The sequence below is a fragment of the Malassezia restricta genome, chromosome III (genome assembly GCF_003290485.1).
Source record: "Malassezia restricta chromosome III, complete sequence".
NCBI lineage: Eukaryota > Fungi > Basidiomycota > Malasseziomycetes > Malasseziales > Malasseziaceae > Malassezia > Malassezia restricta.
Window position 1 is genome coordinate 184,537 of NC_040195.1, and position 22,810 is coordinate 207,346.

Here is a 22,810-nt window from a genome sequence, read left to right on the forward strand (position 1 = left end):
GTCGTTATGTCGTACTCTCAGCGGCTTGTTGGTAGGCTCGATTTCTTTGGCACCTTCGATCTCGGGTGTCAGCCACGTGTGTGAGGCCAAAAATTACGGTCTCGGGGGACTTTCAATTGCTATCGCGCTTTTCCGGGCGTGTGTGTGTACATTGATGTCAAACTCCCCGTTTCTGTGGGCTCCGCGCATTGTCCGAACGCGAAAGCCGATAGTGCTTTTGTGCATTACGATCCTGATTTTGTTGGTGCTGGTACCCTTCAATTTGCATTCGAATGTGTCGACCATCTTCAAGGATACAGCGGCCGAATTGCGTGACTCGCAGAAATGGCACATTCCACCGTTCCCCGGTCTGTCGATGTACAGGCCTGCGCCCACGAGCACCCGAATTCCGCCGCAACTGCATCATGACCCCTCTCTCACGAGCCGGTGTAGTAATGCGACGCCGGTGTACGATCCCAATGGCAGGCGTCGCCCGGTCGTGCAGTATGCCATCATGATAGATGCCGGCAGCACGGGAAGCCGCATTCATGTGTACAAATTTAACTACTGCAAAGCTTCGCCTGAGCTTGAGTTCGAACATTTTGATCACATTGAGCCAGGTTTGTCGTCGTACAAAGCCGATGCGCAAGGCGCCGCCCATTCTCTCCGTCCTTTACTAGACAAGGCTTTGGACATCGTGCCACAACCGCTGCAAGCTTGTACACCACTACAACTCAAGGCAACAGCTGGACTGCGTCTCTTGGGACCCGAGCAAAGCGGAGCGATCATCCAGGCCGTGCGTCATATGATTGAATCGTCGTATCCGTTTCCCATCGCTGACTTGGTGGACAATCATGACAAGGCTACGAAAAATGGTATCGAGATCATGGATGGACGTGATGAAGGTGTATTTGCATGGATCACCGTCAATTACCTTATGAACCTGATTGGCTCGGGCGGCAACAAAAAGACGGCTGCCGTGATGGACCTGGGCGGTGGTTCTACCCAGATCGTCTTTCAGCCACAGCTGCAAGCGTCGAGTCCCATGCATCCAGGAGAACATGTCTATGAGCTCAAGAACTTTGAAAACTCGTCGTTCACGCTGTACCAAAAATCGTACCTGGGATATGGACTGAAGCAGGCACGCGAGTCTATCAATTCGCTTACTGCGTTCTTGCACCTCTCAACGAATCCACAGGCCGCGCAACATGCGGGTGACGTCTCGGCTTGGGACAAGTTTTCGCCCCAGACCATGTTCGTGCCGAGTCCCTGCTATGCCGCTGGCGCACAAAAGACGGCCAAAGTGTCGCTTGGCAAGTTCAAGACGTCGGATATCACGATGGTCGGTACGAGCGGCGGCTTCCGCGCTTGCCAGCGCCTGGTGGAAGTAACGATGAACAAGGATGCTGAGTGCCATATTGCCCCATGCTCATTTGCCGGCGTGTACCAGCCATCTCTCTCACATGCCTTCAAGAACTCGGACATTGTGGCTCTGTCATACTTTTACGACCGCATTGCTCCGCTGGGCTTGGGCCCGACCTTTACGATCCGCGAGCTTGAGCAACTTGCCGAGCGCGCGTGCTCATTGCCGAGCCAATGGAGTTTGTTCAAGTCGCCGTCGTTCTCTGCCGAAACGGTCGCGGAACTGCAGCAGCGCCCAGACTACTGCCTAGACCTGACTTACATGCACACCCTTTTGCGTCTGGGATACGAACTCGACGATTCGCGCAAGATCACCCTGGCCAAGAAGCTGGGCGACTTTGAGCTAGGATGGGCATTGGGCGCACAACTTGCTGTGCTGCAACAAGGGGTCCTCTGCAAGGCATCCATGTAGACTATAAAACCATTACTTTTCATTCTGTGCTGTGGCACGGAGACGCGCCTCCGTGGCGGCGAGGATGGCCGCACGATCAGGGCGCGTCTGCTCTCGCGCGGGTTTGGTCCTAGATGACGTGGTGGACGTCGTGGATCTTCGACTCGGATACACTGTGCCGAATGAAGTGCGGCGGATGGGCGAGGTGCGCGCCATCATCTGGCGGAGTGCCGTGGGCACCTGCAAACGTGGCGAAATGTATTTGCCGATGAAGGACAGGATCCTGTGGTGCCGACGATCCTGGTCAGGCCGAAGAGGGTTCTTGAGTACGTGCCATAGATACCCTGCCGCAATGCCCGTAAAGCACTGCAAGCATTCGGGCACACCACCAGCAATCAAACTGATGCCTAGAGAGCCGAGCGCCACATACTTGCCAGGCATGGAAAACATGCCTAGTAAAGACAGGTTTATGTGGGGTAAGTGGATCGAAAATAGGGCAGTGAGGGCTGACGACAGCGGCTGAAACAGAAACGGACTGCTGAGGGGATAGTTGAACGCCAGAATGAAGCTCGAAATGCCCATCAGCGACCACACATACTCGGCTGTATCTCCCAAAAACACGGAGGACTCGATTGTCCGCGACATTTCCAGAAAAAATACTCCATTGTACAGCATTTGCAGGCCCAGGCCGGGAAACAAAAAAGCACTCATGATGCGCCACCACTGCCACCGTTTCAGGATCCATGGCCACAAAAGTGCCAGATCATAGGGAGATACCATATTCGTAGAGCAAGAAAGTCCCATGAGGGCCATGCCAATGATCATGACCCTCGTCACAGGCGGCATAGACTGCACAAGATCCATGTGGGACTCGGACACTAGCAAGTGGCGTCGAGTGTGGAGAACAACCTGGGTGGCTCGTGCAGCGCTCCTTTCGTGCACTCCATGTCCGACTTTGTGCTGGACCGCGTTTTGTATGAAGATCCACGGGCTAAAACCGCGAATTTACTGGGCACATGTACCACGAATGATGTTCTAGAAAGGGCACTCTTGCTACTAGAAAAGACTCACTACACGCCCACTTTTTTATCATCGCTTCGACTTTCCACCACATTTCCGCGAAGAGAGACGATCGGACGCAATGATATCTACACGTGGATGTTTGGATGGGATCGTGACGGACACGATGCACCGACCAAAATGACACTCATTTGTCCTGCGACGGATGACTTGATTGCCAAATACTCTGCCCCTCATCGGCGCATGATGATCGAGACGCCTCATATGTATCAGGCAGTGACACGGCCTTGGATCGAATCGCTTCCCGCCTCGAAAACAACATGGGTGCAGAACATTCTTCAAGGAATCTCGGAGACGGAGTCAGTGCTGTACTCAGACCCCGACCCCAAGACTGGCTTCGTTATTCTGCCCGACATGAAATGGGATCGACGCACCCTGTCATCTTTGTATCTTATGGCGATTGTCCGCGATGGTTCCTTGGTCACGCTGCGTGATCTTACGAAGCAGCACGTTCCTCTGTTGCGCAAAATTCAGCAGGCTGGTCAAAAGGTGGCACATGAAGTATATGGCCTTTCCGAATCGACCGACTCAACTTCGCCTCTCCGGTGCTTTGTACACTATATGCCCACGTATTTCCACCTGCACGTCCACATGCTCTCTGCCAATTTTGTTTCGCATCCAGGCTCCTTGGTAGGCCAGGCGCATCTTTTGGACGATGTGATTGATCTGCTCGAACTAGGTGTCGATTTCCGGCAGCGCACGTTGAGCTACGCATTGGCTGAGGGCCATGCCTTACTGCGACGCTGGCAAGAGGAGGGATATGCTCAGTTTGATGCGATTATGTAGCCCTTGACAAGCGTGGCAAACATCAAACGACCCTATAACTCAGTCGGTTAGAGTGTGGAGCTAATACGACGGTGTTACTCCAAAGTCGCCAGTTCGAGCCTGGTTAGGGTCACTTTGATTCTTTTTGCCCCTCCCCCAGCTCGGCAGGGACCTGCAGCATCCCTTGTGCACGCTCTTGTTCCTTTTTTTCCTAGTCGGCACGTATGATATAGTACACTATACATCAAGATGAGGGATCATTTTTACATGAGGCAGATGCAGATGGTTGAGTAGACTTGCGAGGGACGATGCCGAGGGCGGAGGCTTGTTCCCGTTTGCGTTTGGAGCCTGCGCGAGGCTTGGCTTTGGGGATCGTAGGTAGGGCTGTTCGCTCAGGCAGAGGGGGTGGCGCACTACTTTTGGACTCGGTGGCTCGACGAAACTCATCGAGTTCTTTTGCATCCTGCTGCCGTTTCTCCTGTTCGCGATGTTTTCGTGCCAGCTCAATATCAGCAAGAAACTGCGACTCGCTCTCGTCCAGGCCCCGAAATTGGTTCCTTAGCTTGAACATTTCCTCGATGCGCTCGTCCTGGAGAGCTCTTGCTTCGCGAAGTCGTTCGTATAGGGGACGCGGGTCATATGCCTCCTCTGCTGGCTTGGGCGGCGGCTCCTCACCGATTCGGGCGTATGCTTCCTGAATCTCGCGCTCGCGTCGCTTCTGCGCATCCGTCAGATCGGCTTGCGACACAAAGTGGGGTGGTGCCTGGCTCATGGTGGAGCAAAGGCAAGGGCCGTGGAGGCCAAGATTTCTTGTCCTTACGGCATGTCGGCGGACGAGCCTGACGAGCTTCTGTGCGAGGGCGCCGAGCTCGTCCGCTTTGAGCAGTATGATGCGTTTATGGAGAAGCAGCATGCGATGCTGGCGTGTGTCGGGGTGCATGATGAAGACGGTGCGTGTGCGTATCTACCGGCGTTGGAGGCAGAATTGCAGCGGTATCAAGAACAGGCGTACGTGCTTGATCCGTTCTTGGAACGACTCGTTACGCCCGTGGCTCAGACGATGCGTGCGCAGGTTCTGGAGAGCGGCTGTATGTGCATGGCACCTGTGGCGCGCCTCTTGTACATGTATACCAAGGTGCGTGGCTACAAGGTCGTGTCTCGCTTTTTCCCTCACCAAGTGCGCGAGATGCCCTTGCTCCTCGACGCCCTCGAGCGATTCGAGAGTCCGACGTGGGAATGCCTGTACGTGCTGCTGCTGTGGCTGTCGTCGGTGGTGCTTGTCCCTTTCCCGCTGGACCGCGGCACGCCGTCTCCGTCGGAGCGCATTCACCGCCTCTGTGCCAGGTTCCTGTCTAGGCCAGGCAAGGAGCGCGATGCTGCGAGTATCGTGCTAGGACGCTTGTACGCGCGTGAAGAATGCGAGCTCTTCTTTTCGGCGTTCCTTCAAGATGCTGAGCAGGCCACTGCGTCGCTCGTGCCCACAGGCGTACTGCAAACACTCTGTGCGTTCGTCAAGCAGGCGGATGCATCCCTCATACGAGCGCACTATGATGCGATGTTGCGTGTCATCGCCCATCTCCGCACAGTTGATACACGCAACATGCTAGTCGATCGTTACGCCATCAAGCTCGAAGGGCGTCTCGCGATGCATGATCCACGAGACGCCCATGTGGATACCCTGCTGCATGCACTGGCCCATGCCGACTCACGCGTGCGCTACAGTGCGGCTAAGGGCACGGCGCGCGTTGCCTCGCGCCTCCCGCACGCATGGCGCGCGCAGATCCTCGAGGCACTGCTGACCATGCTCTCTGAGCATATTCTGTCTCACACGATGCCAGATGGCCTGCACGAAGCACGCGCGTTCAGTGAGCAGACAGCCGAGACACTGCGGTGCGTTGACCTGCATGGCGTGTCCGAGTATACGTGGCACGGCGTGTTTCTGGCGCTGGCCGAGTGCATCCGTCGCGCGGCGGTGCCCATCGACGTACGAATGGTGTACTGGACACTCACGGGCCTCGTGTTTGACGTTCGTCGCGCCACAGGCTCCACAGGCACAAGTGTGCGTGATGCGTGCTGCTACGTCCTGTGGTCTCTCGCACGTACGCGCGACGCGCCTCATGTGCTCGCTGTGCCGATAGCCCAGCGCCTCATTATCGCCGCCACGCTCGACCGCGACGTGGCTGTCCGACGTGCCGCCAGTGCGGCGTTCCAAGAATGGGTCGGTCGTGCGACGGTGCCGCATGGCATCGACATCCTCCGCACCGCCGACTTTGCCGCCGTCGGCACACGTCGGCATGCGTACTTGACATGCGCGCCTTTCGTGGCCCAGTTCGACACGTATCGCCCGGGCCTCGTGGCGTATGCAGAACGCTCGCTTCTCTCGCACTGGGATGCCGCTGTGCGCATACTGGGTGCCCAGGCACTCGCTCGCATGCTCGCTGGACGCGATGCCCGTCCTGTGCTGCTGCGTCTGTGCCCTCGTTCAGCGAGTCACGACACCGACGTGGCCCATGGCGCGCTGGTGGCGCTGGCGCATCTTGTGCGTGACCACCCTGCTCTGGCGCAGGAGGCCTGTCGTGCCGCGCTGAGCACGTCGCCGAGTGTGTGGCGTGCGCCTGGCGGCGCGTCGATTCTTGCCTCGGCGTGCCATGTTGTGTCCCTTTGTCTTGCGCCGACCGACACGGCGCCTCTGCGCTCCCTGTGGAACGAGGCAGTGCTGCGACCTGAAGTCGAGGTGCAGGACATGGTCGTGGCGTCGATCCGAGCCCTCAAGGACCATGTCATCGTGCACGACCTCGTGCGCACTTGGCTCGATACGTGGCCGAGCCTGTCTCCGGACACACAGTGCGTGGCTGCCAAGGCGATGGGCGTCGTGGACGTGTACGCCGATGAGCGGTGTGAGCGCCTGTGCGACGTGCTGCGGTCGGGCGCCGTCGAGGCGCGCTGTGCAGCGGCACGCTCCCTGTCGACGCTGCCGACGCACCGTGTTGTGCCAGCGCTGCGTGCTGGGCTGCATGACATGACGACGGATGCGCGAGGCGACGTCGGCTCGTGGGTCCGCGTGGCCTGCATCGAGAGTCTCGGCGCGCTCGAGTGCGATGCTGACACGCTCGTCGATATGGCCGGTCTGCTCATGGAGCGGATCGATACGGTCCGAGTCAAGGCGGCCGACGTGCTGAGCCGGATGAACGCGTCATGGCGCGATGCGATCGGAGATCCCTCGTTGCTGCGTGATGCCAGCTACGCCTTTCCACATCTCATGCCCCTCCTCGATGAGCCTGCGTACCGCTTTTCGCTTCTGCGCTCCCTCGTTCGCACGATAGGCAGCCGATCGGACATGGCGCTGCGCGTCGCCGGACAGGCGCTCGTGCAATGGGCGAAGCAGGCTTCGAGCGACAAGGTCCAGGATGTAGGTGTGATGCTGCACCGCCAAGCCAACACACACGCGCGCGATAACCGCACCTTTGTACCGGTCCTGCAGACGGTCCAACTGCTATTGGATTGGGACGTGCGCCTCGATGTGCCCCTTCTGGCGCGTTTCGTGCGTCTCGCGAGCCATCATGTCGACAAGGTGCATAGTGTGCCGCGCATCCTCGCCGCCATGCGCATCTGCGTGCATGCAAGCCAGGTGCCTGGCGCCGTGCCTGACGCTGCTGCGTACCTGATACCCTTTCTGACGCATCGATATCCGGCCGTGCGCATCCACACCAGCGAGCAGCTGTTCCTCCTTGTACAAGAGCTCAGCATGGAGCACGACACGACCGAGATCGAGGCCGCACTGCTCGACACGCCCTGGGCCACGGCACCGCCGACGGATCTTGGCGCCGCGTCGACTCACATCGTACATTGTATCTATGATATACTGGCAGCCAAACACCGTGCTCCGTAGATTAGACGCCAAAAAATGTGCGCAGGACAGACCGCGCCTCCTCATACTGTTCTTTGACATTGTCCATCACCTGCCTGAGGCGGTTGAGTACATCGTCCGGCTGCAGCTCCGTGACACCATCGGTATCATGGCACTTGCCGTAGTGCTGTATGTATTCACAGCTGTCCCGGACTTTGATCACGCCCACAGCTGCCGAGGACCCTTTCAGAAAGTGGCCCAGCGTCGACATATCGTCCAGCGATTTCGCAGCGAGGGCTTCTTCCATCTTGACAAACGTCTGCTCAGCTTGCTCAAAGTAGTTCCACACAAGGCTCTGGCTGAACTCTCGTCCATCTTCGTCCATGTCTAGAAGCTGTTCAAACACATCCACGTCAATGACATCGCGCGGCAGCTTCGACACATCGTCCGTCGCTGCGCTCATTCTCCCACAAATGTCGTAAAAGAACGTCTCGGCTGACCCTTCGTCGTCGTCTGCCCCGTGTGCCACGTGAAACGACCTCCACAACCCTAGCCCCGCCGCCGACCCACGGCCGCCCCAGTCGCGCGTGGAGCATCCACCGACGTTCGCCTTGTGGGTGCGGCTTCGCGGAGCATGTCGACCGATCCGTCCCAATCTCACAACCCATTTTTGGCCTCACTAGCTACACCACAGCCGCCTCAAGAACGCAAGTCGAATGCGATCGACGATCTTCTCGGTCTCGATCTCGGCTCGCCTCAGCCTGCTGAGCTAGCATCGCCTACGCAGGCGTCTTCTCTCACGAAGCAGCCTGCCATGACCCCCTTTGTCGATACAAATGTGCCTCATGGTCCAAACATTTTGACGTCGTCTCCCGTCTCGATGCACCCATCCAAAAATCCGTTCCTGGCCGCCCCAAGTGCCGAGTCCACAACGACGAGGGCGCCACCTGCTTCCGAGCCCGGCGCCCCAGTTCTAGGCGCGCCCATCGCGGCGTCTCCATTAGGCGCTGCAGAGCCCTTCAACTACCTTACAACTACGGCGACCTCGCCGGTCGCCATGCCACCGATCGGGTCGGATCGCACCGCAGACCAGTCCACGACCGCGGCGACCCATGCTCAAGAGCAAATCGATGCCGATGCACAGCTCGCGCAGAGCCTAGCTGCTGCTGATATTCATAACGATACGCAATGGTCCGTCAAAGACATTGTGTGGCGTGGTCGTGATGCCAAAATTATCATGCAGAATGAAAACGGCCCATGTTCCCTGATTGCGCTTACCAATGTCTTGCTGCTCCAAAATCGAGTGCAGATTACACCACCAGACCGTCCTGCCGTATCCTATGCCTACGTATCCGACATGTTGGCTGATTACTTGCTCGAGATCCACGCGGACCCAACGCAGCTGAGCCGCGTGCTGAATGTGTTACCCAAGCTTATGCAGGGATTCCAGATCGACGTGTTCTTCGATCAACCCACGCATTTCGGCTCTGATACAGGTGCAGACACATCGGCAGAGCTCTTGCTCTTCCGTTTGGCACAGGTCCCGCTCCTTCATGGCTGGCTGCCAGATCCATCGGACACTTCCTTGTACCGCTCTATGCAGCAAGTGCGCAGCTACAACGGTGCTACCACGGCGCTTGCCAATGAAGAGGCACAGTCAGTCCGGGACTCGTCGACCAAGGAGGTGCGCGAATTCCTGCATGCGTACCCCACGCAGCTTACGCCCTGGGGTCTCCATGCCGTGTCGAATGCGATCCCACCGGGCGGACTTGCCGTGCTGTTCCGAAACTCTCATCTGTCTGTCGTATACCGTCGCCGTGAAGACGAGGGCGTCTCCTCGATGCCGGCTCTCTACATGCTCGTTACCGATGCCGCCTTCCAGATGGACGACCGCACCGTGTGGGAAAGCCTCGAAGACACCAACGGGCACCACACTCGCTTCTTTGATGCACAATTCGAGCAAGTGGCTCGCTCAGAACGCGCATGGGGCGTCACTCCGAATGGCGTCGGATCAGGCACCAATGCTGACTATGCACTGGCCGTGCGCCTGCAGCGCGAAGAGCGCGAACGTGCTCGGGCCGCTCAACGCGCGCGGCAGCACCATCGAGAACTGTCCCTTGGAAGAAGACCTGCTGAAGGCGACACAGGTGGCGCATCAACGCAGCGCCGCCTCTCCAAGATGCTGCCCAAGATGCTCCGGAAGGGCTTTAAGAAGTAGTGGCGCCCATGTGGCGTGGGGCGTGGTCCATAGTCATCACGTGCATCCTTTCTTTGCCCTTTTTTTACTGCGGGGCTCGCTCTGTCCCCTCGTTACGCACCATGACAGACGCACAGGAGAACTTTGACGTGATTCTGACCAAGTATAAGACGGCCGGAGAAATTGCCGCCAAGGCGATGCGCACGCTCGTCGATGCTGCGCAGGAGGGCAAGACGGTGCTCGAGCTGATGCAGCTGGGTGACGAGGCTGTGGAGCAGGGCACCGCGGCCGTGTTCAAGGACAAGAAGATGAGCAAGGGTCTGGCATTCCCGACCACTGTGTCGATCAACCATGTGGTGTGCAACTATGCGCCTCTTCCCAGTGATGAAGCGTCTAAGACGCAGCTGAAGAACGGCGATGTGGTCAAGTTCCAGCTTGGTGCGCAGATCGACGGCTACCCGGCTGTGCTCGGTGAGACCGTCGTGGTGGGTGCCAGTGCCCAGAACCCAGTGACGGGTCGCGCTGCTGATGTGATCAAGGCTGCGCACACGGCTGCCGACGTGGCTATTCGTTTGATGCGTCCCGGCATGTTGAATCACGACGTTGGCAAGCAGATTGAGCAGTCGATCAAGGACTTTGACGTGCGTGGCGTGGATGGCATGCAAACGAACCAATTCAGCAAAGACAACATCTCTGGAAAGAAGAAGCTGGCTTTTGGCGGCGATGGATCGTCGCGCCCCGACGCTTGCAAGCTCGAGGAGAACGAGGTGTACGGTGTGGACATTGTCGTGTCGACGTCGGCTGACGGCAAGAGCAAGTCGGACGACGCTTTCACGTCGATCTTCTGCAAGACCAACGCTACGTACCTGCTCAAGATGGCTACGTCGCGCAAGGTGTTCTCTGAGATCCAGAAGAAGGCCGGCGCCTTCCCCTTCAACCTGCGTGCGCTCGAAGACGAAAAGCGGGCACGTATGGGCGTGCAGGAGTGCTCGAACCACGGACTTGTCACGCCCTTCCAGGTCCTGGTGGACGCCAACGCTTCTGCCATCACGGCCCAGGTATTCTTCACGGTCGCTGTCAGCGGTAAGGGTGCGATCCGTCTGACGCCCGCCCCGACGTGGTTCGATGCCGAGAAGGTCAAGAGCGAGAAGGAGGTGACGAACGAGGAGATCAAGGCGCTCCTGGCTACGAGTGTGCGCCAGACGAAGAAGAAGACAAAGAAGACGACGGATGGTTCATCAGCGCCTGCCGCTGCCTAACGCCCCCCAAAATGGAGGCATCACACTGGCTGTATATGTCGCACATAGTATACACAGGTCTCGTGATGCATTATATACGTGAAATGGCTGTCTCAAGGAGCGAGAGGCGCAGGGACAGCTCGCCCTCTGGCACATGCGGTCTCCAGGACTCGACCCATGATGCGAGCGGCTGGACGAATCGACGGTACAGGCGCTCGTACTCGCGCTCGTCATGCACGCCCGTGACATTGTGAGCGGCGTCGCGCACCGTCACAAAGTAAAAGAGAGAAAGGCATTCCTGCAGATAGGTCTGGTGCTGCACAAGGTACGCGGCCAACTCGTCCAAATGCGGCGTCGCATGACCGCCGTCCTTAGGCGGCGGTGGCAGCGAAGAAGGCACGACTAGCAGCTCGTCGTTCCACACACGCCACAAGCGGCCGTCATCGAGGAGCGCATCGTGGCCATGGACATGCTCGACCTTGTCGAGACGCCGTGCAATAATATCACGCAAGAGATGCACAGTCGCACCACGCAGCGGCACGGGTGCCGTGGGCGACATGCACTCTCGTACGATACGGAGCGTCACGTCGTCCGAGCTGTGATCACGCACAAGACGTCTCATCACGTCAAACGACCTTGGCCGCACATCTGCCGCCTGTGTGGCGTACGTGGCCACTAAGGCAAGTGCACGAACGGTGTACGTGATATCGTCGTCGCTCATCACGTCGGGCGGTAGTGCGTGCTCGATCCAGTCGAGAAAGAGAACAAGACACTCACAAAACAAGGTGTCGTGGACGCACATCATCGTGCGAGATGCAATCGGCACATCCAGCGGCCCCAGCCCTGGCATCAGTGTGCCGGGTAGCACACCCGCTAGGCGCACGAGCATCTCGCGCGCCGTATCAGGCGCCCAGCGCTGCGGCTCAGCTAACGTAGTGCTCTTCTGCGTTGCAATGCGCAACCGACGGCGCGAGCGTCCCCTCATGCGTGACATGAACGATTCGTACGCGAGCTGGTGCACGAACAGCACAAACGCATGCCTTGCGCTCGGCACGGCGAGCGCTGCTCGATTCGTATCGGGCGTCCCCAACGCGCAACATCCTAGGTCGACGCCTAGTTGTTCGTAGGTCTTGCGCACAATATTCCACACTGTGATGCGTGGCGACACATCTGGTGCTTCTCTTGTCGCTCGAGGCAAGAAGCGGAGCAGTTCGTACAACGCGTCCGTGAGCATACCACCCAAGTCGGGCGGCTCTTCCATACTTTGGGCATGCGGGCGCAAACTCAGCACGAGCTCACACAACACGATCGCCGCTTGCGTCGCGAGTTCTTCGTGCGTGTCACTCTCTGCAATCATACCCAGTGCATCACACAGCACATCACGATACAGCGTCGGGTATACGAGCCCAAGCACCGACTCCACGGTCGCCTTGGGCCGTCGCGTACGAATAGCAGGGAGCACATTGGCCAGTCGCTGCAGCTGGCCTATGACCGCCTGCACGAGCATGGGCGCATCGCGGGCGAGCATGGTCACAGCATCACGGTCCGCATCGCTCACCGGCACATCGTCGCGGGAGCGCCACGCCAAACTCAAGCGTTCAATTTGCTCTTGAAATCCGAGACACATTTCTTTGGCACTGCTGCAGGCACTAAACAGCTCCAGCACGGCAAGCGCGACACTGCCCGTGTTCGTGTGCGCATCGCGTGGCACGGTATCATGCTCGCCGACCAGAGCCAACGTCGGGCCCAGCACATCCAGAGCGCGGAAATTGCGCTCGGACATTTGGATACGAAGTGCGTCGCTGTGCGTACCCTGTAAAGAGCGCTCTAGACGGCGGTACAAGCGCGAAACGAGCATGTACAGGCGCTGTGCATGCTCGTGGTCTGTATCAGCACGTCCAGGCATCACACGCCGCACGAGAAGGGAACGACATGTGCCTTCAATAGCATCGAGCGACGTATCTAGTTCATGGGGCCCCATAGCATCGGCCGTGGCCGGCATCAGTGACGTGTCAGGCACAGGCGTTTCGCTACCTGACCACCGAGCCGATGGGCTTTGCACGCGGCTCGAAGTCGACGATGCGAGTGACTCACTTCTGAGCACACCACCATTGCTGAGCGCACCTCGGATGTAAGGTACGGCACGCGCGTCGGAAACATACACATGCACGCCTCGCGGAGCACGACTCTGCAGGCTGCGGGCTCGCGATCGCGAGCGAGTACGATACTGAGGTGAGGTTTTCACAATCTGCGGCGGCGGAAGCCGCTCAACACGTGTATCAATACGTAGGTTGGGCTCTTCAGCTGTGCCTTGACGCGTCAAGGCAGTCTCTTTCTTGATGGGTGCAAAGCGATTTTGCAGGGCCTCGGCAATCATCTCAGGTGCTGGCGTCTCAAATTCTGGATACTTAGGTGTATCCGTACCGCTATCTGGAAACGTGACCACCACATAGCACACAAGCATGCACAGAGGGCCTTGCTTTCCAGAGGGCCCACTACTAGGCGGCTCCGAGTCGTGCTTCGCATCAGGATCGATCGCACGTTGCGGCAGCTTGACGAGTTCCTCTGTCGTTGCCTGTCGCCCAAATAGGGAAAAAAAGGACTGCATCATTTGTGTGAGCATCCCAGGCTCTTCATCCTGAATCAGCTCGACCACACACTGGAACGCGCAAGAACGAACAGCATCAAAAGCCGATGGCGCCGCCGTGCCCAAGCGCATAATACCTGGCTCATCCTGTTGGTAGGCGACTCCCACCGTATGATACAAAATGCCAGCACATCGGAAGCAGTACCTAATGAATGACAGTACGCGTTGACTAGGCTGCAGTGATGTATTAAGAAGCGTAATCATGGAAAAATGGGACAGGTCCATACCCAGTGGCATATCAGCCATGGCATGCGTCAGAGCCTCGCTCGTAAGAACAAGGGGCAGTACCATAGCATGCTGGGGTGGCGCAGGCACAAATGACGTGCATTTGAGCTCGCGGCGTTGGCGTTCGGACGGCATGCCTGCTTCCGCTTCAACGCGCTCTGCAAGCTGATCAAAGTGGCGCATACGTGCTTCAGCCTGCAAGTCAAGCAGACCCGCCACATCGTCCCGAAGCTGCGACGGTGGAAGACTCGAAATCACACGCTGTGCACGAACGCCCATCGAGGCTGGCGATGTATGCGATGTGCCAAGTGGGTATCGAATACCGGAGAGGCAACGAAGAAGCGTAATACCACACGTCCAAGCATCGACTTCTGGACCCCAGTAGGTGACAGTACCCAATGGATGCGAGAGCGCAGCGACAATCTCAGGGCAGTGAAAGGCCGGACTGCCACAACACGTCGTCAATTTGGCATGACTCCGGCTGAAGTGCGTCGCTAAGCCAAAGTCGAGCAACTTGAGCTGTAGCGTATCTGGATGAACTAACACGTTTTCTGGTTTAACATCGCGATGGCATACTCGCAACGGTGTGTGAATAGCATGCAGTGCCATGACAAGCTGGGCCAAGATTTTGTAAGCCACATCTTCCGGAAGCTTGTGTGGTCCCGACGGATTGTCTTGATTATAGGTAGAAATCAGCGACTCGAGCGTCACGTAGCCGTCCAAATACTCTTCTACCAGGTAAAAGTGGCCAGGTGTACGAATCGTTTCCACCACAGTCACAAGGTTTGGATGCGGTGGAATCTCTGCGAGCAGTGTAGGTTCGCGCAATAAGCGCGTGGCTACCAGTTCATGATGGGGAAACAGCGGCGTGTGTTTGATGGCATACCGCTGACCATTCTTGATGGCCAGATATACGGTAGAAAAACGGCCTCGACCCAACGTTTTCGGCATGATCGTATAGTCACAAATACCCCAATCTAAGAGGCAATCCATACCCGTGACTTCACATGGCTCAGCTGTGCGCTTGAGGATATTTTCAACGGGCGGTACCACATCCGCCGCCGTCCATCCAAATCTGTTGACCTTGTTTGAGCGTCGCTTTTTCAGCTCTTCAAACCAAAGCAGTACATTGCTTCCTGCTCCACGCGTACGAAGCCATTCTTCCCTATCACGCCTAGCGGCATGGGCCTGTTGTGCAGCCACATACGAGCGCGAGTGACGTGATCGTGGCGTAGACCTTGTCTTCGCCTCGGAACCAATGCTGGCACCATCCTGTTTGACTTCACCTGCTAAAGGCTTTTTGTGTCTTGTCGTTGTCCGCTCAGGCGGAGCGGCCATATATACTCACGCACCAGGCGTTCAATGTCCAAACGGAGCAGAAACCAATCTGCCAGTGCCGCTCCTCTGGTATAGGCTGCGCGACTCTAATAAAGACTTTTTTCTTGCCATGATGCACACTATCCTGATTGGTTTATGCAAAGCTGGCAGCTCCACATTGGCTCATGAAGCTTTCGCCACACAAAATGGGTGCAGTGAGGGTATCTACGACGGCTACTGGTCCATATGGTATGTGCGTCGTATAGGTTCTGGTGAAGGTGTGCGTCTGAGTGGCGTCGCATCATGTTTCGATGAACACGTACTGCAAGATGAAGGATGATGTGGTGAAGAGCATGTGCTACAGGACGCTGACTGAGTCCCGTGCGAGTCATTGTCATCTGATAACGTCACAGAAGGCGAGCGCACTTTTCGATCATTTTCTCGCTCTGCCAGAATCTGGTCTGCTACTCCATGTCTGTCGTAAGATATAGGTTGACATACCCACGGACCGGCTCAGGTGCCTTTTCAAGAGGCCGTGGCACCGCCAGTGATGGATTCATAAGCACTTGCGTACGCGTGGGTCGTTTTTTATAGGGCCTCGGGTTTCTGCATTCGTAGATCGCATGCCCTGGACGTTCACATCGCTGGCACACGCGGGTGTCCTTTCTGCTTGATCCGCTCGGCACCACACGCGACGGGAACATGAGCACTATCTGTCGAGCGCCACGGCGTCAGGCAGGGGCTGATGACATAAGCATCCGGAAGGACCGTGCGTTCGAGAGCCTTCTAGGTGTTCAGGGCGTCAAGTATAAACTCACCGCGATTTTGCCACCCCGCGCGCACTTGGACAACGTATGTCTACTTTGCAAAAACTTCGAAGGGTGCCATTGGCATGTCATAACCATGTACGCATGGTATCTGGCATGCGTCTGGCTACGACGTCGAGAGTTGCACGCTCTTCAACGCTTCCTCGTAATCTGTCCCCACGTCTTTTGCATACATCTGCTGCTCGGATGAACTCGCCTCCCGGCGGAGGAGGAGGTTTTCCTGGCATGCGGATGAACATGCAAGGGCAAGATGCTAAACCAGGTGAGACACTCGCCCAATACTCTCAAGATTTGACCAAGCTTGCGCGTGAAGGCAAATTGGATCCCGTGATTGGTCGTGACGGCGAGATCCGCCGTTCGATTCAAGTCCTCTCGCGACGCACTAAATGCAACCCAGTGCTTGTCGGACCAGCTGGTGTGGGTAAGACGGCCATCATGGAAGGTCTCGCACAGCGCATTGTGAACAAAGAAGTGCCCGAGTCTCTGCACGATAAGCGCGTATGCGCTCTGGATCTAGGTGCCTTACTGGCCGGTGCCTCGTTCCGCGGTGCCTTTGAAGAAAGATTTAAGGCACTACTTTCAGACATTGAAGCCGAGCAAGGTAAAATCATTGTATTTATTGACGAACTTCATATGCTACTTAATCTCGGCAAGGCAGAAGGGTCTGTCGATGCGGCCAACATGATGAAGCCTATGCTCGCTCGCGGTACACTACAATGCGCAGGTGCTACCACGTACGACGAATATCGCAAGTACATTGAAAAGGATCCCGCACTTGCCCGCCGATTCCAAAGTGTTACAGTGGATGAGCCGTCACCTGAGGCAACTGTGGCCATCTTGCGTGGACTGCGCTCGAGGTATGAGGTACATCATGGTGTGGGTGTCAGTGATGGTGCGCTTGTCACAGCAGCTACGTATGCGTCACGGTATCTGTCAGAACGCAAGCTCCCTGACTCTGCTATCGATCTGCTAGACGAAGCCATGTCTGCTCTCCGTTTGCAACAGGAAAGCAAGCCCGAAGTCATCGAAACTCTTGATCGGGATATACTCACGCTGCAAATTGAGCTCGAGTCTATTCGCCACGAAAGCGATCCTTTGTCGCTAGAGCGAAAGAAGGTTGTCGAGCAGGAACTACAAGAAAAGCGCAATGAAAACGCTGCACTGACATCGGCATGGATGGAAGAACGCAGTAAGCTTGATCGTGTCAAGACACTCAAGGAAGAGATTGAACAGGCTCGCATTGAGCAAGATCAGGCAACGCGTGCAGGTAACTTCCAACGTGTCGCCGAATTACAATACGGTCGCATTCCTGAGCTGGAGGCGCAACTTCCCAAAGAAGAAGAGGCAGGAAACGATGCTGCACAGAAGAACATGCTCCATGAACGTGTAACTAGCGATGACATCGCAGCTGTGGTCGCCAAGATGACTGGTGTGCCTGTCCGCAACTTACTACGTGGAGAACGCGAACGTCTGCTTGGTATTGAAGACTCTCTTAGGCGGCGTATCGTGGGTCAGGAAGAAGCTCTGGATGCTATTGGCGAAGCTGTGCGTCTTAGTCGTGCAGGTCTGCATTCATCTAAGCGGCCATTGGCGTCTTTCCTGTTCCTTGGTGGTACAGGTGTTGGTAAAACGGAGGCTGCCAAGGGTTTGGCACACTTCCTCTTCGATTCAGAAAAGCTTGTGCAGATCAACTGTTCTGAGTTGAGCGAGGCACATTCCGTATCAAAGCTGGTAGGTGCACCACCAGGATACATCGGCCACGAGGACGGTGGCCAGCTCACGGAAAAGGTTCGTCGTCATCCCTACTCGGTTGTTCTGTTCGATGAGATTGAAAAGGCCAATCGCAGTATCCATACGCTGCTGCTTCAAGTACTAGATGAAGGCCGCCTGCAGGACTCGCAGGGCCGTATCGTGGACTTCCGTCAATCGATTATTATTTTGACGTCAAATGTTGGTGCTGATGTGCTGTACGTCCCTGGCGCTACAGATGAAACAGGTCATGTCACGGACGATTCACGAACCAAGGTCATGAAAGAAGTACAGCATGCATTCCCGCCAGAGCTACTGAACCGTCTGGACGAACAAATTATTTTCAACAACCTTGCACCGGAAAGTCTCCATGGCATTGTACAAATTCGTTTACGTGAAATCGATGAACGCTTGCGTGAGAAGCGCATCACTCTCCGCGTCGATGATGCTGCGCAGGCATGGCTTGCCAAGAAGGGCTATGACCCTGCTTACGGTGCGCGTCCATTGGGCCGCCTTATCCAAAAGCGTTTGCTGAATCCTCTCGCGTCCAACATGATCAAGGGTAAGGTGCAGGATGGCGACACGGTTGAAGTGCATGTGAGCGACACGGGCGACGAACTCACATTAAACGTCATTGCTGGGCCAGAGCATCAGCAGCAAGAGTCCTCCTCTACATAACTATATTATTGAGTTGGTTCTGGCCACTCTTGATGTAGGCGATCCAATAGAGACGACATTTTTGCATACGGTACAGCAATAAGACGACCAAATAACGGTGGTTCAAACGACGCCTCTGCATCACGCGGCGGGGGAAACCGATACGTATACGAATGTGAGGCAAATTCACGAATCAACTCGTCTTCTGGGTGGAATGAACCCAAACCATCATCAAAGTCGGACTGACCGGATCGCTTCTTGTTGCTAATTTGCTTTCCCAGAGCTGCATTTGCAGCATCTTCTGGGCGCGCGTGTAATCCACCAGCCTTGCGCTTGCGTGCACCTGCAAGACCCGTTGGCTCATCATCATCATCATCACCGCGTCCTTCATCCAAGGCGTCTGCCGAGAATGCACGAGAAAAGAAAAGTACATGGGTGGGAGCTGGTTTAGACGATTCTTCTAACGTCTCCTTCACTTCTGCTAGCAACATCCGCAAAAGAGGTGGCATCAACTGAGGCGGTAGGTTGATCATGCGCTCATGAATGATGTAGAGGATAGGTTTGCTTTCGGTAGCCGCTTGAACAAGATCCAGTAGTGGTTTAGCTGAGGCTGCGCGACTCAATTGGGATATAAAATAGTTTCGTACTTCGTCCGTGGCCGGTGACGAGGTGCCCAGATCCATGCAGCTCATCAGGGCATAAGGATCATGGATTTGCTCCAAATCATCCACTTTCACAACAGTACCAATACCAACGTTCATACCTAGATGAACAATGTGCTCGGCGACAGAATGCAACTGGAGTTGTGGAGCGTGGGTGTACCATTGTTGTTGAAGAAGGCGCTTTAATGCAGGTACATCACTCTCGGATGGGGCAGCAAAATCAAAATCGACATTGATCATTTCCATGTCTTCTTCCGACATGTTTTCTGCAGCATTTTGGTCATGTTTTTCTACCGGTTTGGATCCCATTGAATTGCAAGAATGCGTCGCCCTGCCAAAGAATGGGTCTGCAGCTGTTATCCCTGCGTGTGATGCCGTTTGGCAGCCAGCCATCTTCGCCTCGCCTCCGGAAAGCCACGTGCAGCGCGTCGGACAGATTGAAAAATTGTGCCTATCACATGCGAATTTGTCAGACTCGCGCGTTCGTTCCAAGCCAAGTCTTTCCCCTTCTGCACCAAGTGCCACGCCCGCCGCTCGTTCATCGTCGCAATTCAAGCAAAGCTGGTCCATTTAGCCAAATCACTTATCTTGTGCTAACATAACACAAAATCGCTTTGATGAGCGATTATATACCGAAAGCTCACCCCAATGGACCCAGGCCGCCTTCTATGTACCAATCGAGCCACTCTGTGGGCGATGCTGCAGCCGTACCTCGACCCGTGTCGACGCGTTCCATTCGCCCTGCTCGACCGGTATCTGGTGTGACCCAACAAAATGCCATGCTTGGATCACCAATAAATTCGTCCCCTTCTTCTTCTTCTACAACGCCTCTCTCATTATATCCCTCACATGAGCCTCCAGTGCCATCGAGCGAGGGTGTTTACCAAAGGGACACTGCACCGAGTATTGTTGGTCAGGGCGTTGGCACTGCCCTAGCAACAAGAGCTACATCTACACCGCAATTCTCCTCAACGGGAATGCAGTACAATTCTCTTCCTACGAACGTTGATGCCTCCGTCCCTAACGCAAGGATTGGTGCTCTCCCCCCTGTCACCTCCCCGCAAAGGACCTTGGCACCTCAACCTTTAGATGCACCATACAATGCACATGTGCCTACTTTAAGGGGTCCTCAGCCGTTGATGCCAGAGTCGACGTACAGGCAAGCTGAGTCACCGCGGCCCAGGACTTCCCTATCCCCTGCAACAAGCGCACCACCACCACCTAAGCCTACACCACCCCCACCGAAAACTCAAGAAAATCGGCCTCGTGGTCTAAAAAAGCTTCTTGCTATGATGACATGTTCATCATCCACAGTGGAGACGGCCTTAGATGCACATCAGGGATCAACATCACCGTCCAAACCCTCCGCATCTCCCTCTCAAACGCGTACCTCGATTCCTCCTGTAAATGAGCCGATCCCAACCATACAGGAAGAACTTCCAAGATCTTCTTCTCGACCCTACTCTGGCTTCCGCCCGCGCACATCCATGACAACAGAGGTGGCTGAGCCATTGGCTGACATCAATAATACCCACACGCTGCTCCGTGTGCCAACCTCGACGAATCGACACAGTCTTGCGACCTCTACGTCGTCTTCTCATTCCAGCGACGAGGAAGATATGATGCAGGATGTCATTACGCAAGTCTCTCCGAATGCACCTATCGCTATGGGCATGTCCGATCCTGAGCTAGAGCAGGAAATATTTGCGGTGGAGCAACGTCTAATCCAACAGGGCGGAACTGGTGTCCCCCTGGATGAGCATGGCCAACCCTGTCCACTCCTTTCTCAGATTTCAAACCAAGATGCCACACGCAAATGTCTAGTTCTTGACCTGGACGAAACACTCGTGCACAGCAGTTTCAAGATGGTGCCCAATGCCGACTTCGTCGTACCTGTCGAAATCGAAGGTATCATGCATAATGTCTATGTTATTAAGCGGCCAGGTGTGGATGAATTTCTTCGATTGATGGGTCAGATTTACGAGGTGGTTATTTTTACGGCTAGTTTGAACAAGTATGCCGATCCAGTGATTGATATTCTCGATATCCATCGGGTTGTTCGCCATCGCTTATTTCGTGAATCGTGCTACAATCATTATGGAAGCTATGTGAAGGACCTCTCTCAACTTGGCCGACCCTTGCACGATACCATTATCCTCGATAATTCACCTGCCTCTTATATCTTCCATCCCACCAATGCTGTTCCTGTGTCCAGTTGGTTTAATGACCCTCATGATACCGAGTTGACTGACTTATGTCCTTTCCTTGAAGATCTTTGCTACGTGGACGACGTGCGTATCGTCCTTGATGGCTTTATTGATACGGCATAACTACCTATCTACTTCACCTTGTGCTGATTCTTGTAGGCGACAAAATTTCATGTAAGCATGCGTTCTTTTGACAACTGTCACGTGTCGTGGATAATGGACTTGCGGCAACCTCGCACGGATCGCTCTCAGCCCTGATCATCATGCAGGATGCTATGATTGATCGTTTGTCACAGCTTATCCTCGAGCGACGCGATTGTATGGATCCATCGCGCCGCTTGCTTGTGGGTATAGCAGGCATTCCAGGATCAGGAAAGTCAAGTCTTGCCCATCACATTTCAGGTCGAATTGAATCTTTGCGTGGACCTTGCTGCGTGACAATCGGTATGGACGGCTGGCACTTTCCGCGCGCCGTCCTGGATAAAATGGATAACCAAGAAGAAGCCTATAAGCGTCGTGGTGCCGCTTTTACCTTTGATGCGGAGGCATTTGTTTCCTTCGCTCAGCGCCTCCGCCAGGAAGGTATGAATGAATTATCTGCCCCCTCATTTTCCCATGCTGAAAAAGATCCAGTACCCAATGACATTAATATAAGACAATCGCACACAATTGTTCTGATCGAAGGCTTGTACTGTTGTCTGAATCTGGAACCCTGGCGTCGTGCCACTGAATGCTGGGATCTACGTTGGTTCGTCGACACATCACCATCTGTCGCGCGTGAAAGATTAATTCGGCGACATGTCGAGTCTCGCATCTGTAATGACGCGGCATCTGCTGCTCAACGTGCAGATACAAACGACTTGCCTAATGGCGACTGGATTCTTGCACATATCTACGAGCCAGTATCTTATTGGCACATACCCTCATGGGATGCGCTGCCTACTAAAGCTTAGTATCCCTTTGCAATGGCCTGGCATGCCTTGAGCTGATCAAGGTAGTACGAGCAAGCATTCATATCATTGGTCTTCTCCAGGCATTCGACGAATTGCTTGCTCTGAGCGTCGCAGTTAACGCCAGTATTCTGCTCAGCGAACGAATCTGTGTACTGCGTTGCAGGTGGGGCTTGAGCGTAGTCAGATGGAACATTAGCGGCAGGGGCAGGCTCAGCGCTCCGACCTCCAAAAAGGAAGTTGCTAATACCGTGACCCACGGTCTGCAGGGTTAGCTAGTCATTTTGTACATACCGATCCAACAGCGACACCAGCTGCTGTGGAAGCCATCTATCGTTAGAAATAAATCAAAAATATTCAACATACCTGCCCAAATAGGCCTGGGCCTTGCGAAGTCATCGGAGGCGCATGTTGTTGATGGTGCTGCTGTGGCTGGTGCTGCGCGGCCGGAGGAGGGGCGTACCTCGGCTTTGTAGGCGCCGCAGACATCGTATGCATTCCACGCGACCCACTAGGGGCAGCAGGGCGCGCGGCAGGGCGCGTAGGTCCAGAAGAACGCGAAGATCGAGGCATGTGTTAACAGAGAGCGGTGGCAAATTGTCCCATGCTCCTACGCTGCACCTTTGCACGGAACATCGCGCCGCACGTGC

The 22,810-nt window shown here is 55.6% G+C and overlaps 15 protein-coding genes and 1 non-coding gene across 16 annotated transcripts; 9 read left to right on the plus strand and 7 right to left on the minus strand.

Moving 5' to 3' along the window:
* Nucleotides 1-154: 154 nt before the first annotated feature.
* On the plus strand, nt 155-1,813 carry MRET_1721 (guanosine-diphosphatase; the record flags this gene model as incomplete). The annotated part of the gene is made up of 1 exon (XM_027628348.1): nt 155-1,813. The coding sequence occupies one exon, from the start codon at nt 155-157 to the stop codon at nt 1,811-1,813; it is 1,659 nt and encodes a 552-aa protein (XP_027484102.1).
* Nucleotides 1,814-1,825: 12 nt separating this feature from the next.
* On the minus strand, nt 1,826-2,656 carry MRET_1722 (derlin; the record flags this gene model as incomplete). The annotated part of the gene is made up of 1 exon (XM_027628349.1): nt 1,826-2,656. The coding sequence occupies one exon, from the start codon at nt 2,654-2,656 to the stop codon at nt 1,826-1,828; it is 831 nt and encodes a 276-aa protein (XP_027484586.1).
* Nucleotides 2,657-2,737: 81 nt separating this feature from the next.
* MRET_1723 (m7GpppX diphosphatase) lies at nt 2,738-3,658 on the plus strand (the record flags this gene model as incomplete). The annotated part of the gene is made up of 1 exon (XM_027628350.1): nt 2,738-3,658. The coding sequence occupies one exon, from the start codon at nt 2,738-2,740 to the stop codon at nt 3,656-3,658; it is 921 nt and encodes a 306-aa protein (XP_027484585.1).
* A 27-nt stretch (nt 3,659-3,685) lies between these two features.
* MRET_t0031 lies at nt 3,686-3,770 on the plus strand. The gene has a single exon. It is a non-coding gene; the product is annotated as a tRNA-Ile (tRNA).
* A 111-nt stretch (nt 3,771-3,881) lies between these two features.
* Nucleotides 3,882-4,409, minus strand: MRET_1724 (N-terminal domain of NEFA-interacting nuclear protein NIP30; the record flags this gene model as incomplete). The annotated part of the gene is made up of 1 exon (XM_027628351.1): nt 3,882-4,409. The coding sequence occupies one exon, from the start codon at nt 4,407-4,409 to the stop codon at nt 3,882-3,884; it is 528 nt and encodes a 175-aa protein (XP_027484588.1).
* A 51-nt stretch (nt 4,410-4,460) lies between these two features.
* MRET_1725 (tubulin-specific chaperone D) lies at nt 4,461-7,526 on the plus strand (the record flags this gene model as incomplete). The annotated part of the gene is made up of 1 exon (XM_027628352.1): nt 4,461-7,526. One exon carries the CDS (start codon nt 4,461-4,463, stop codon nt 7,524-7,526), a length of 3,066 nt encoding a protein of 1,021 aa, XP_027484587.1.
* Nucleotide 7,527: 1 nt separating this feature from the next.
* MRET_1726 (osomolarity two-component system, phosphorelay intermediate protein YPD1) lies at nt 7,528-7,947 on the minus strand (the record flags this gene model as incomplete). Its single annotated transcript, XM_027628353.1, has 1 exon — nt 7,528-7,947. One exon carries the CDS (start codon nt 7,945-7,947, stop codon nt 7,528-7,530), a length of 420 nt encoding a protein of 139 aa, XP_027484420.1.
* A 171-nt stretch (nt 7,948-8,118) lies between these two features.
* Nucleotides 8,119-9,702, plus strand: MRET_1727 (ubiquitin carboxyl-terminal hydrolase MINDY-1/2; the record flags this gene model as incomplete). Its single annotated transcript, XM_027628354.1, has 1 exon — nt 8,119-9,702. The coding sequence occupies one exon, from the start codon at nt 8,119-8,121 to the stop codon at nt 9,700-9,702; it is 1,584 nt and encodes a 527-aa protein (XP_027484419.1).
* Nucleotides 9,703-9,803: 101 nt separating this feature from the next.
* MRET_1728 (proliferation-associated protein 1) lies at nt 9,804-10,940 on the plus strand (the record flags this gene model as incomplete). The annotated part of the gene is made up of 1 exon (XM_027628355.1): nt 9,804-10,940. The coding sequence occupies one exon, from the start codon at nt 9,804-9,806 to the stop codon at nt 10,938-10,940; it is 1,137 nt and encodes a 378-aa protein (XP_027484637.1).
* Nucleotides 10,941-11,010: 70 nt separating this feature from the next.
* On the minus strand, nt 11,011-15,129 carry MRET_1729 (map microtubule affinity-regulating kinase; the record flags this gene model as incomplete). The annotated part of the gene is made up of 1 exon (XM_027628356.1): nt 11,011-15,129. One exon carries the CDS (start codon nt 15,127-15,129, stop codon nt 11,011-11,013), a length of 4,119 nt encoding a protein of 1,372 aa, XP_027484099.1.
* Nucleotides 15,130-15,342: 213 nt separating this feature from the next.
* On the minus strand, nt 15,343-15,812 carry MRET_1730 (uncharacterized protein; the record flags this gene model as incomplete). The annotated part of the gene is made up of 2 exons (XM_027628357.1): nt 15,343-15,583; nt 15,610-15,812. The coding sequence occupies 2 exons, from the start codon at nt 15,810-15,812 to the stop codon at nt 15,343-15,345; spliced, it is 444 nt and encodes a 147-aa protein (XP_027484643.1).
* A 150-nt stretch (nt 15,813-15,962) lies between these two features.
* Nucleotides 15,963-18,362, plus strand: MRET_1731 (ATP-dependent Clp protease ATP-binding subunit ClpB; the record flags this gene model as incomplete). Its single annotated transcript, XM_027628358.1, has 1 exon — nt 15,963-18,362. The coding sequence occupies one exon, from the start codon at nt 15,963-15,965 to the stop codon at nt 18,360-18,362; it is 2,400 nt and encodes a 799-aa protein (XP_027484644.1).
* Nucleotides 18,363-18,367: 5 nt separating this feature from the next.
* MRET_1732 (protein BCP1) lies at nt 18,368-19,396 on the minus strand (the record flags this gene model as incomplete). The annotated part of the gene is made up of 1 exon (XM_027628359.1): nt 18,368-19,396. One exon carries the CDS (start codon nt 19,394-19,396, stop codon nt 18,368-18,370), a length of 1,029 nt encoding a protein of 342 aa, XP_027484719.1.
* Nucleotides 19,397-19,620: 224 nt separating this feature from the next.
* Nucleotides 19,621-21,333, plus strand: MRET_1733 (carboxy-terminal domain RNA polymerase II polypeptide A small phosphatase; the record flags this gene model as incomplete). Its single annotated transcript, XM_027628360.1, has 1 exon — nt 19,621-21,333. One exon carries the CDS (start codon nt 19,621-19,623, stop codon nt 21,331-21,333), a length of 1,713 nt encoding a protein of 570 aa, XP_027484720.1.
* Nucleotides 21,334-21,473: 140 nt separating this feature from the next.
* On the plus strand, nt 21,474-22,163 carry MRET_1734 (p-loop containing nucleoside triphosphate hydrolase protein; the record flags this gene model as incomplete). The annotated part of the gene is made up of 1 exon (XM_027628361.1): nt 21,474-22,163. One exon carries the CDS (start codon nt 21,474-21,476, stop codon nt 22,161-22,163), a length of 690 nt encoding a protein of 229 aa, XP_027484639.1.
* MRET_1735 (mitochondrial intermembrane space protein) lies at nt 22,160-22,733 on the minus strand (the record flags this gene model as incomplete). The annotated part of the gene is made up of 3 exons (XM_027628362.1): nt 22,160-22,423; nt 22,455-22,490; nt 22,527-22,733. The coding sequence occupies 3 exons, from the start codon at nt 22,731-22,733 to the stop codon at nt 22,160-22,162; spliced, it is 507 nt and encodes a 168-aa protein (XP_027484640.1).
* Between the last annotated feature and the right edge of the window lie 77 nt (nt 22,734-22,810).